Raw genomic sequence first — 13,817 nt, forward strand, 5'->3', positions numbered from 1 at the left:
ATAAAAATATCTCCAGCATGATAGATGAGAAAACTGAAGTCCAAAGAGGGCGATCAACCCGAGGTCAGTGATCCCTGAGAAACAGAGGCAGGCACTGACTCCGGGTGCTCAGCTCTCTTTCATTTACAACTCATCTGGTTTTGCACCAGGTGAAGGGGCTATCTTCAAAACCTAGAAAACCTGGATAAAGGTCAAATGATTTCCTACCAGCGCTCACATGCTGTTTGCTTTCCCATCTTATCCTTTTCTACATCCACAGTAGAATTCCTTCCAGAAGGGAAACTATGAGCCAGGTGACAGGCTCATACAGAAATAATCCCAGAGTAGAGGTGCAACTTTTGTAATCCTAGGACCTGGGAGTGGGGGGAGGAGGGAGGGAGGAGGAGTATATGTTTGAGGCTAGCCTGAGCTATAGACGGAGACTTATCTGAAGAAACAATAACAACAATACCAAACAAAAAAGTTGCTATGGAACTAGATAGGACAGGGGCCTCCACTCTAGCTTCTAGTAAGCCAGAGACGCTAGGGATTTGCAGGAAGTAAAATGATGCTATTATTTTCACTGTTTATTTGTATTTTGTAAGATGAAGTCACATGTTATATTCATACAAGTATTACTTAGCTATCATGATCTTCATCATCTTAAGTCAATGAATATTTAAACATCTATTTAAATTTGAAGACATAACTTGGGCCCTTCAGTGGTACTTGGGGTCCTCAGTGATTTTCAGGGATGTATTGGGGTCCTGAGAGCAACAAATATGAGGACTGCTGTACTAGAGCATTAAAGAATAACTAGAAAAAAAGCTGGTTGTGGCAGCACATGCCTTTAATTCCAGCACTTGGAAGGCAGAGGCAGACAGATATCTGTGCATGAGGCCAGCATGGTCTACATAGTGAATAAACTCCAGGACAGTCAGGGCTGCATAGAGAGACCCTGTCTCAAAAAGAAAAAAAAAAGGAATAATAATATTTAGGGGCTATAAAGACCACCCTTCACAATGGCTGCTGTTGCTGAGGCTGCTATTTTCGAGTTGGTTGAGATAGAAAGACATCTGAGCTGAGTTAGGAAGAAAGAAAGCAAGGAGACAAGCATGCTTCAGCCCTGAGAAAGATACACAGATAGGAATAGCAAAGCAAAGACCAGGAGACAGTACTTGGTTTGTGGGAAGGATGCCAAGGAGGTATGTGGCTGGAATACAAAAGTCGTGGGAGGAGGGGCCATGTGAGCAGAGGAGGCCAGGCTAGAGGATGCAGGGCCTTTTGATTTAAACTTAAAAACACAACATTCCAAATGACATCTGCCATTCCACTCAACACCCTCCCTGCTGCATGTGTACAGAATGTGGAGGATGTGGGTGAGATGAAATTTGCAGGGCAAACACTGCTTCCAGCCTGCCAAGGTATTTTTCTTGCACCATCTAACAGTCAACAAAGGTGGAACAGACAGTCTGACAAGCACTAATGTAGGATGCCCACCACTTGTGTTTTTTCAAGGCAGCCTTGTGAGATAGTCAGGGCAGGCATTATTTCTGTTCTCTGTCAGATAAGGATGCATAGTCAAAAAACTCACACAGCCAGTTGGTGACAATTCTGAATGATGTCAGTTAGACAACTCTTCAGTTCTGAATTTGAGTTCTTCCCAGGTCCTGTTTCTGTGCCATCCAGCCTACTGCTTTATCATAGAGGCAATGCCAAAACAAAGAAGATTCAAACATGAGGGCACCACTTGAGCCAAAGGCCAAGCTTACCATGTTGGAATGAAATCAAGGCATCACTTCACGAGATCTGTTCTCTGGTTATATCTGCTGAGTATTGACTGTTGGGGGATAGTCTACCACACTGTGAACCCTGAGTTTGCATTTGCATCGATTAAATAAAATTAACTTTGGCTCAGGAGGTTGAGTCAGCAATTAATTGACAGAAACTAATATAGAGCATCAGAGGGCATCTGGGAGAGACAGAGAGACATAGGAAGTAGTTGAGTGAGATTTGGAATGGTGTAGGTTTTTGTTGTTTGGCAGAGTGGAAGCATGGGTCTTTTGTAGACACCAACAAGGAGAGAAGGCTAGCTTTTTGCTACTCAGCCTCTCTGAGCTAGCAGGTTTTCACTCCAGCCTTTGAATCTCAGGTCTTATTTATACATAGAATGGTGGAGATTTAGCTAAAGCTACCTTTAATGGCAGCAACAAAGCCTGTGCCCACAGGAACAGGATTCCCACGAGGCTGTGGCCTGAGCAGCCAGGCTGTTGCTAGAGAAGCAGGCTGGTAACTGTGGAGTTGCAATTGCTGGCTGAAATAGCAGTAGGTTAGGGCATTGTAGCCACTGTGCCGAAGTTAAAATAACAATTAATCTACCAGTTCTTGCCAATGTTCTAACAAACTATGGGGGAATCACAACTTGGGAAGACTTGTCTGTAGAAGTGACAGGAGGCAATCATTTTTCTAAAATCTGCAAGCATGCCTGGCTTTACACAACTTAGTCTTGTGTAGTCAAGGGGGGATGTGAGAAGAACAGAAGAAAGTCACTCACTAAATAGACATCCAGCACAGAGGCATTGTCATCTTGCATTTCCAGGGTGTTTGGCTCAGCAGTCAGGTAGATGGTCCCTTCTTCCAAGGTGAAGGTTGAGCTGGAAGGTAACCCTTTGCTGGAAAAACAAAAAACAAAGATGAATAATGAGTTGGTAGCCTGCAGAACACAACCAAGGATGCATCCCAAGCTATGGCTCAAAACGTTGTGGCAGTGAATTTTGGATTAATTTTTTTTTTTTTTTTTTTTTTGGTGAGTCACCTGAAAATGTGGCCATTTAGGTTTAAATTTAAGAAAATTTATTTTAGTAATAAGTATTTTTTTTTACTTTAAATAAAATTTTATTAATATCTTCTTTTCTCTTCCTTGCTTACATGTGATAATTCAGTGTTTCAGGAGGTGATTTGTGGGTTCCATTTTGTGATCAAGAGTTCTGTGAAGCTAGCCATCACTAATTTTGAGTGGTTGGTTTTCATTTCTGACTTCTGTGCTCCTCTCATTTATCCATACATTGCTAGTTTACAAAATGGATCCATGGGGCTGGAGAGATGGCTCAGAGGTTAAGAGCACTGACTGCTCTTCCAGAGGTCCTGAATTCAATTCCCAGCAACCACATGGTAGCTTACAACCATCTGTAATGAGATCTGGTGCCCAATTCTGGCCTGCAGACATACATGCTGTATACATAGTAAATAAATAAATAAATCTTAAGAAAAATGGATCCATACATTGCTGGTTTACAGAATGGATCTACACATTGCTGGTTTACAAGAAGCCCTTCTGCTTCCCTCCTTCCCCCCTCATGCATTCTTTTTTTCTCCTCCTCTTTCTTTTCTTCCTGTTTTGGGAAAAGTCCAATCCTTCAGTGGTTCTTAGATTTCAGTGTGTATCAAAGTCTCTGGAGGGCTGCTCACAATGCAGCTTCTAGGACCCTTCCATTGGTACTTTTGAATCAGAGGGTCTTGTGTAGAGTCCATGAATTACATTTCTGACCAAGCCCTAGGTGGTGCTCAAGCTGGCCTGGTCCCAGCACCACACCTGGACTAAACACCAAGGGCTACTATGTACTCTGTGAGCATCCCCTATGTGCTGTGGAATGTTCTGTATGTTAAATGTGTTGCTCTGATTGGTTAATAAATAAAACACTGATTAGTCAGTAGCCAGGCAGGAAGTATAGGCAGGACAAGGAGAGAGGAGAATGCTGGGAAGTGGAAGGCTGAGGCAGAGAGATGCTGCCAGCCGCTATGAAAAGCAAGATGTAAGGTACCGATAAGCCACGAGCCACATGGCAACTTATAGACTAATAGAAATGGGTTAATTTAAGATAAAAGAACTAGATAACAAGAAGCCTGCCATGGCCATACAGTTTGTAAGCAATATAAGTCTCTGTGTGTTTACTTGGTTGGGTCTGAGCAGCTGTGGGACTGGTGGGTGAGAGAGATTTGTCCTGACTGTGGGCCAGGTAGGACCAGAAAAACTCTAGCTACACCTGTGAGGATCACCAGGGAAACAATAAAAGCCCCAACAACACAGATAGCTGACATTGTTTTGTCTTGGTATTATAACCAGGGATCATTGATGAAGGAGCTGCCTTCTTCTTCTTCTTTTTTTTTTTTCTTCATTTTGGAGACAGTGTCTCTCTATGTAGCCCAACTGTCCTGGAACTCACTATGTAGACCAGGCTGGCCTCAAACTCATAGAGATCTGCTTGCCTATGCCTCCTGAGTGCTGGGATTAAAGACATGTGCCACTATGCTTGACTGAGCTGGTCTGTTTTGACAGTATTTAAATTGGGTATTAGCCAGGGATGTACAATTATCCCTCTGCATCTGAAATAAAAGTGATGCTTTCACCCAGCAGGAGTTTCCCCTGGTTTTCAAGGATAGAACATTGGAAGACAATAAGGCAGGAGGATGATGTTGGTCTTGGGACTGTGTCTGGCCATACATGTGGAAGGAATTCCATTTGTGGGCTTCCTGGGTAACCTGTATGAATATCTAAGTGTTTGTTAACTGCTGCTTAAAAATACTAGAATGTAATTATGAAGCAAAAAGAATAAGCAGGATTTTTGGAGCCCACTGCCTATGAAGGGACACCTCGCACAGCCTTGAGGCAGGGGGAGGGGCTTGGACCCGCCTCTAATGTACCTCCCCATGGGAGGCCTTACCTTCTTGTAGGAGGGAATGGGGGGGTGGCTGGGCGGGAGGTGTTGAAGGGGCGGGAGGAGGGAATTGGTACGTAAAATAAATAAAAAATTTTTCTTAATAAAAAATGATAAAAAAAGCATCGAGATAATGTAAGAATGAACCCCAACCTAAGTCAATGTATCTTCAGCCTATAGCAAATTGTCTTATCCCTTAAAGATGCCCCACACAGAAAAAGGATACGTCCCCCAAAGGATTTCACTCAAATGCTGTGAGTAAGTGAATGCCCACTGGGAATTGCCCTGTTTATTTTTTGTTTTGTTTTTTTAACTGCACTCTTGATTTCCCAGGCACCCATCTATTCATAACCAGTTTATTGCTTCTCCGCCTGTGGATTTCCTAGGTTCTGTTTTAGGAGTCACTAATAAGTGAGGGTGCCTCTCTTGGGAAAAGGCTTTCAGAACCTAGTGGCAGGGTCAGAGCGTCCACCATTTCTTGGACTAACAACTGGGGAAGATCTATTTTAGAAGGGATGCTACGTGACTGGGTTTAAGAGCTTGGCAACCTGCCTGGGTTCTGTACCATCGAGTTCTGCCATCGCTCCCTCCATCTAGACCTTCCGAGGGCCGGTACCTCTAATGCACAATGAGCTGCTCAGGAAGCTGCATCTGTTTGGTTCTGCTTTTGTCTCGTAGAAGCCTAGGGGGTCCCGGTACCCCCTGCCACTCTGCTCCGGATAGGTGGTAAGCTTCTCACAGATGAGTGTGCTGCAGGGAACTCATCTCACCACGATCCTTTTGGCGGAGGACATTCATGGTGCTTTGATGCCATGAGGGCTACCGTCTGCCAAGTGACATCAGTTTGGCTTCACAGAGAGCATTAGCGGGGCTGGACCGTTGAAACTGTCATCGCTAATTAAAGTCTGGAACACTGATTTCTGTTTGCTGACCTAATGAGTGTTTTTACAGCTCACTCTCACAGGCACACGTGTTCAGGGAACAGATGGACCCAGCCACAGTTTTTGTCTTTCAGAAGCCATCTTTTTCACTGCCTCGATTAAGAAAGAACTAGCATAACATATCACACGGCGCAGGTGAGTTAGGGTGTGAAAGCACAGCTCTAGCCTGAATCCCGCCTCTTCCAACCAGTTCTCGTCAGCGTTCTCTTTTTAGCTTTCCTGGTGAGACTTTCTAGCTTTCTTTTCTTATTTCATGTGTATGTGCTTTGTTTACAAGTTCATCCATGCCTGGTGTCCTCAGAGGCCAAAAGAGGGCATCAGATTCCCTAGAACTGGAGTTACAGATGGCTGTGATCAGCCACATGGGTGCTGGGAATCTGTAAGAGCAACACGTGCTCTTAACCTGAGCAATCTTTCCGGTCTTTCCTTGGATGAACCTTGGAATACAAGGCACCCAACCAAGGCATCCATTGATTCTCTAGGGAGGACGCATACTCTCCAACGCTGTTTCCTTCCAACACTTGCTATGTATATTTTATTTTGTAACTAAATTATATTTGCTGTTTTAATTCCATCATCCACACATCATAATCTGTTAGCATCTTCATCTCTGCCTTCTTTCTCTCTCTCTCTCTCTCTCTCTCTCTCTCTCTCTCTCTCTCACACACACACACACACACACACACACACACACACACACACAAATTTGCATCCATTTCATAATGGCTACTAATGCTTATATTTTATCTTACAATGATAAATAGAATTTTCTTGGTTCCTTCATGAGTTGCCTCCAAAATTAGAAAATCAACACACAGAGTTTATAGTATCGAGGCTATGCTGGGCCAATGGTGAGTTAGCATTATATTTTTGTCTCTGGGCTCAATGTCATGATTGCTGGGCCATGCCAAGAAAAATGTTCCTGGCATCAAGGTTACATGGCTCAGTGGCGCCTCTGGCTCCATTCTCACTTTTGCTTAAATTCATGCCACATTTTAGGCTGCTCCACGTTAGAAAGTTTTTGTCTTTTAAAGCTGACTGCACTAGGGGAAAAAACAAACCAAACCAAACCAAGGGTGTCTAAAGGAAGGGCAGAGGCTGAGCCAAAGCCCTGCTTCTGTGATGACCTGCCACGATGCAGGGCAAGTCATCACCTGGGCACAGAACCCCGGCTCCGGAACCCGGCCAGCCCACCTCACAGCTTCACCGAGGGACCCAAGCCCCACTATGCAGCCGAGAGAAAGGGCAACCTGAGGGAGGGCTTTTTATTATGAACAGATGAGAGCAGCGCCATCCTTCCCTCTCAGGGGCTGTGCCTCCTCTGATGAGGTCTCTTTGCATGGATGGATTCCTGTTTAGGTATTGCTACTGGAACAGTAACCAATAACACTGTGGGTCGAGAGCTCTCCTTGCAGGGGAAAACCACAAATACACCTATGCTGGGACTTACTTGGTGGCTGCCAAACCTCATTTGGTCTTGAAGCGGCACGCTGCTTTTGTTCCCACAATGCCCAGGTGGGAAGCAAAGGTCAACATGCCACCTCCAGCTCTACTCGGATGGAGGAGAGGGAGAGGCTGTTGCTTTTCTCAGGAACTGGTACCAGACTTCCCATTTACAGCCTGGGAGATGTCACTGTGCCGCGGGCTCACGTCCCTCCATGACAGAATCCCTGCGTGCCGAGCTATTTGGCTGAGTGAGGAGGAATGTCCACAGGGTTACCCAAAAGACCCAGAAACGTGGCCGGCTTTGACCACGGCTGCAGCATACACGCTGCCAGCTGTCCACACTCCTAGCCACTACTGCTTCTGGGAGCAGGGCTTCTCAGAGTTCCTGTCTTTTCTGCTCTGTCATCAGGAGTGTGGCTGCTGTCCTTCCTCAGCTCCACCTCTGCTATTTTTAGGCCTGGAGACTGCCTGTTTCCAGCCAGAGTGCAGAGCAGCGGGCAATTTCAAGTACTGATTGATAGCTGTCTGTGGCTGTAGAGCTTGGCTTAACCTCCCTGTTGATGGGCATGAAGCCTGCTGTAGACACAGCACAAAGCTGGAGCATGGAACTGACAGACAGACAGACAGACAATGAAACCGGAAGAGCCTGCTGCTCAGAGAGCAAGCCTCAGAAGCTACTGAGGGCCTGTGGCCCTCTGAGAGGAGCCAGCACAGAGTGTGGAGGGTAGCTGGAGGGAGGAACCTGCAGGGAACCTCACCCTCTCTCTCTCTCATTTGTCTTTCTCCCAGCCCAGCCCAGCCCAGCCAGGACACACGTGTACGCACATGCCCATTTAAAGCAGGTAGTTAGTTATTTACACGGTTATGATCATGTTATACATAAGATGACCCTGTTAAGGCCGAGCCTCTTGCTATATGTGTTTTGTACTTTTCAGCTGTAAGTCTACCTTGTTTAAACACGGGTCATCTGGAATTAAACCCAGGCCTGACTCTGGAGCAACAATAAATATATTCAGTCTCGATCCATCCAGCCTCCGTGAGAATCAGTCCCCCCTTTCTAAGAGAGTCTGAGTGCCAGCAATAATGGTTCAGTTATTAAGGAAGAGCAAGAGCAAAACAGAGAAGCGGCAAATCGTCCTGAGAGACAACTTTATTATTCGGCTTTGTTAAAAGGAGCAGGGATAACTATTTTCTGTTTTTGAAGATATCAGGAATTGAATCCAGGGTTTCAGGCAGGCAAGATAGGCATTCTACCACTGGCCTATCTACCCACCTCAAGATGGGTATGCAGATGTTAAAACAAGAGCATAAACTAAAGAAGCTGCCCCTGACAGCCTTATCTCATGACATAGATCACAGAAGAGATGTGCAAGTGAAAACGACCAACTACCCCAGAGCAGACAGACAGACAGACTGAATGCTAGTTTTGTGACCTTGGAGGGAGAGGTGGAAGGGAACTTCCTGAGGAGAAGGGAAAAAACTCCCCACCGTGGTTTTTGATGGCTACCTGTGAACATGAACATGATTGTCACAGTTCATTGAGTGATTTGCAAGATCTCAGCATTTCATAATGTAAATTATACTTCAATTGGCTCACATCTGCAATTCCAGCAACCAACCCCTCCCCAAATTATATTTTAATAACAAACTATCAGCATTAAAAAAAACCTGGTTCTACTTTTCTATTTACAAAATGATACACCATTCAAACATATATTGATAGCCTACTTCATACCAGGTACTATATTAAAAGCAAAAGGTAAGTTGGTAAATAGTTCAGACATGGCTACGTCGCCAACAGAGCAAACATTCAAAAAAAGTTGGGAGAACGTTTTAAATGTCATCGATAGATTCTCTCTCTCTCTCTCTCTCATATATATATATATATATATATATACATGTATGTATACATACATACATACATACATACATACAATGGAACATTATATAGTCTTGAAAAAGATAGAAGTCATTTACATTGACACAAATAGACTTACTGGATATTGTACACAGTGAAATAAGCCAGACACAGAAGAACAAATATAGAATGAGTTCACATAGGTGCAGAATTTTAAGGGAGGAAATGGGGGAATGATGCTGGTCAGATGGTACCAAGGTTTGGCCATGCCAAGTGAGCCAGTTTTAGATACCCAGTTCACAGCTCAGAGGCCACAGTTACTATATTGCACTGTACACTTGAGATTTGATAAGAGAACTGACTTGTCTTTTTGTTACCCACAAATCTAACCATGTGATGTGATGGTAAGTAAACTAGCTTGATCATAGTAGTAGTCCACAATCTATACACGTGTCACACCATGATGTTGTATATTTACAACACACGTCATTTTTTGGGGAGTTTTTCAAGACAGGGTTTCCTTGTATAGCTCTGGCTGTCCTGGAACTTTCTCTTGTAGACCAGGCTGGCCTCGAACTCACAGATCCGCAGACTGCCTCCTCTGTAAAAAGAAGGAGTTTGGGTTTGGTGAGGCTTTTTTGGGCTCCCTAATAACTTTGATTCTTAGCCTTAAATGTCTTCTTCACAAAGTGTGAGATTGAAGTGACCTGTTAGAAATATAACATGCTAAATTGAGAATGCCTTTTCTTGGGCAAATACAAAAAGACAGAAGTTTGTGTTGTGGGATATTTGTTTACCCTGTGTGAAGATGTGCTGCTGTGATTGGTGCAATAAAGAGCTGAACAGTCAATACCCAGGCAGGAGAAGAAAGGCAGGATTCTGGGGAGAGAGAGGAAGAGGAAGATGAAGAGCCTAGGTGCATGGATTTCTCCAGCAGACTCGAGCAAGTCGGACGTGTCGTACTGAGGAAAGGTAAAAGCCGTATGGCAGAATGTAGATTAACAGAAGCAAGTTAATTTGAGCTATAAGAGCTAGTCAGGGACAAAGCCTAAGTTAAAGGCCAAGCTTTCATAATTAATAATACATCTCCGTGTCATTATTTGCAGGCTGGTGGGCCCAATAAGAAAGTACTACCGAGACAGGTGAGCAGGAAGTGGTTCCCAACCTAGGCACTATCCTCTCTCTCCATTTCACACCACAGTGATGCAGCTTTCCTGGGGGCGGTTTGCAGCTCGCTTCTCTCTCATCTTGTCAGTGCTTCCCGCTGTCAACCCCGAACAGGCACGCTTTCTTCAGAGATGATGTTACACGCTGATTTGGTCCCCCTAAATTTGTATGTTGCGGTTTTAGCCCAGAGTACCCCAGAAAGAGACCTTATTCGGACATAGGGTTGTTACAGATCTAATTTGTTGAGATGAGGTCATAGAAGTAGCTGCACCAACACACACAAGGAAAATTTGTAACACACACAAGATAAATGCAAAGAGCTACACCCCAGGAATGCCAAAGATTGCCAGCACACTCCCAGAAGCCACACAGAAAGCCAGGACAAGGTTCTTCACAGTCCTCAGAAGCAACGGACCCTGCCAGCACCCTGACTGGGGACTTTTGGTCTGCAGAACTGAAAAACAATACATTTCTGCCATGTTACCATTCAGTCAGTGGTACTTTATATGGCAGCCTCACACAAAAGTCACAGTGGATTAAATGGTTAACGCAAAGCCTGGCCTTAGCAAACGGAAGGATTCACTAACCCTCCCTCCCTTCTGGTAACTCATTGCACCATTTGTGGCAAAAGAACATCTTCCTCTTCCTCCTCCTCCTCCTCCTCTTCCTCCTCCTCCTCCTCCTCCTCCTCCTCCTCCTCCTCCTCCTCCTCGAGACAGGTTCTCACTTTGTAGCCTTGACTGGCTTAGAACTCACTATGTAGCTTTTGGTGGCCTTGAACTCACAGATATCTACCTGCCCCCATCTTGAGTGCTAGGATTAAAGCCATGTGCCACCATGCCTGACTGGAAAAGAACCTCTTATTGATACGAATTCATATATGAGTGAAAACCTTTAAGAAATCCACATTGTAATGTGATAAGAAAGCATAAGTGGGGAGATGGGGGGGGGAGGAATGTGGAAAGAGGGGGGCAAGGAGATGGGGAGGGCAGAGGAAGAGACCGAAAACAATGTTCAGTGACGCACGGTGTGAACGTACTACAAAGAAACCATTACTTTATATGCTAACCAAATAAGCAGAAAAAAAATCGGCATTTTTAAGTACCTGCAGGAAACCCACCCTTGTTAAACACTATGTTTTCTGTCCTTAAAAACATAAGGCTTTCTTTCCTTCAGTAAAATCTAACAACTTCTATTTTTTTGTGCTTATACCTTAGATTTCAGAATTTACTCTGGTTCTAACTGTACGTTAGTGATGTCCAAACTTGGCAAAGGGGACATCATTTGGTTAATCAACAATAAAGTCGAAAAAGCTGCTGGAAAAGATAATATGAGAACAGATTCGAAGGGCAGCTTGGCTCTCACAGACCTGTTTCACAGTTACAACGGTTCACTGCTACTGGAATAGCATTTACAGGACCGGGTTTTACTGAACCGTCAGCTTCCAAGTGACAGGAGGGCTTCTCACACATGGCTTGGCTAACACCACACTAATTATGGGCCTCACTTAAATAATGAGAAAATATCACGGTAACTGCTAGTCTCGGAGGTGCATGTCAACACTGTATCCTGAGTCATTAGGGACACAAACAGTTTAGGGACAGATAAATTGAACAGAGCTGGAAGGAGGCGCCTGCCTGGTTCCCTCACAGCAGAGATGATCTGGCATCATGGACGTGCCGGGAGGAACAGAGAACTTATGCTGGTTTCTGAATTATGGGCGAGCTTTAATTATCTCTGGCTGTAGCTCTTTATAGATCAAAGTGTTAGCTGTGAGTTATGGATCAGAGCCAGGTGTGTTCAAATCACAGGTCAGTTCATTCCAGCTGTTTAAGTCAGATTCTCAAACTTTAATGTGCATTAGAAATGCCAACAGGCCTTAGGAAGCTGCATTTTAAAAAAATTATTTAATTTATTTTCTGTGCATTAATGTTTTGTCTTCACGCATGTCTGTGTGAAGGTGTCAGATCCCCTGGAACTGGAGTTACAGGCAGTCATGAGCTGCCCTGTGGGTGCTGGGAATTGAACCTGGGTCCTAGAGGAAGGGCAGCCAGTGCTCTTAACTGCTGAGCCATCTCTCCAAGCCTAGAAGCTGCATTTTTAATAACCAGGTTTTAAAGCAGCTGGATCTAGAATTGTCTTTACTTTAAAGTAGTAGTTCTCAACATGTGGGTCGAGACCCCTTTGAGTGGTGTCAAAAGTCCCTTTCACCGGGGTCACCTAAGACCACTGGAAAACACAGATATTTACACTACAATTCATAACAGTAGCAAAGTTACAGTTATGAAGAAGCAACAAAAGTAATGTTATGGTGGGGGGGGTCACCACACCATGAGGAACTGTATTAAAGGGTCGCAGCATTAGGAAGGTTGAGAACCACTGCTTTAAAGTGAGAGGGAATGGTAAAGCTGTGACATCCAGCCTAGAAATGTCGCGGCATACTTTCGAGAATGATGGAGTCCCAGGAAGAGCCGTCTTACGGAATAGGGCCAAGAATGGGAAGGATGCTCCATCTGTCCACAGGGCTAGCTACTATTGTGCTCAGTGGGCTAGGACCTCATTAGTGTGTATGAGTTTTGAATAGCATGGGTGTTGGTGACGTTAGACATGCTGACACTTACCATGTCATAAGTTCTACCTAACAGAAGGTGCCATATGCAAGCAAATAAACAACACAGTGTTGTGTTAAACACTGAAACCATCATTTAACAAGGCTCACACACCTGGCTTCTCGTTATGCATCAATGTGCAAAGCAATTTGTAAATATAAATATTAAAGTATAAAACCTGCCATTGAAATTACCCTCTCTGCACATGTATTCTACCTGCTCTGAGGAACATTCAGTTCTCTGTCTCCGAATCTGATCTAATTGCTAGCTGTCTTAATAACTGCCTGTCATTCACATGTGTTTAAGTCCTATTTGCATGAAACAATTTCCTGGCAATTAGTCTGAATGATCTGCAAATATTCATGCTGAGGCTCCTGCATAGCATGTCCTCAGAGAGGCTGTCTCATGAGCTATTTAAGAAATCTCTCAGGAGCTTTGGCCCTTGCCTTCTAGATGCCTGGCTATGGGGTTATTCAGTTGGGCATGGACTGCTACTGCATCGCTTGGAGCATGTACTCTAGCCATATCCCCATGGAGTGGGGATAAAGTTGCCTTCTGCTGTGGTTTGGATGGATGCTTCCTGAAGGCCCACATGTCCAGAGCTGGTTCCCAGGATGGTGCTGGGAGGTAGGGGTGGAACCCATGGGAGGTGCTTAGTTTTTTTGGAGCATGACCTTAAAGGGGACAGTATAACCCATCTCTTTTGTTTGTTTGTTTGTTTGTTTGTTCTGTTTTGTTTTCTGGAAGGGCCTTAACTCTTCATATGCTCTCTGCCTTTGCAATACGTCAGGCCCACCAGAGAGACCCAGAGCAATGAGATTGATGGATCTTGGGCTGGAATCTCTGTAATTGTGAGCCCAAACACACCTTTTCTATTTTTAAATTTATTTTTATTGTTTTTAATTACATGAAGATGTTTGTATCCGGATGGGGGTATGTGCATGTGAGTGCAGGTGCCTACAGAGGCCAGAGGAGTTGGCTTTCTTGGTATGGGAGTTAAAGGAGATTGTGAGTCACTTAACATGGCTTCTGGGAACTGAACTGGAATCTTCTGGAGGAGCAGCAAGTTCTCTTAACCACTGAGCCATCTCTCCAGCCGCAT

General features: G+C 44.4%; 1 protein-coding gene across 2 annotated transcripts in view; it reads right to left on the reverse strand.

Moving 5' to 3' along the window:
- The window catches only part of Pip5k1b (phosphatidylinositol-4-phosphate 5-kinase type 1 beta), a 154,943-nt gene that overhangs the window by 10,465 nt on the left and 130,661 nt on the right, over nt 1–13,817 (reverse strand). For both annotated transcript variants that reach the window (XM_036208126.1, XM_036208137.1), the window contains exon 13: nt 2,534–2,651. In XM_036208126.1, coding sequence (XP_036064019.1) covers nt 2,534–2,651 — 118 coding nt within the window. The remainder of the gene's footprint in view (nt 1–2,533; nt 2,652–13,817) is intronic.

Source organism: Onychomys torridus, chromosome 1 (genome assembly GCF_903995425.1).
Source record: "Onychomys torridus chromosome 1, mOncTor1.1, whole genome shotgun sequence".
NCBI classification, from domain to species: Eukaryota; Metazoa; Chordata; class Mammalia; order Rodentia; family Cricetidae; genus Onychomys; species Onychomys torridus.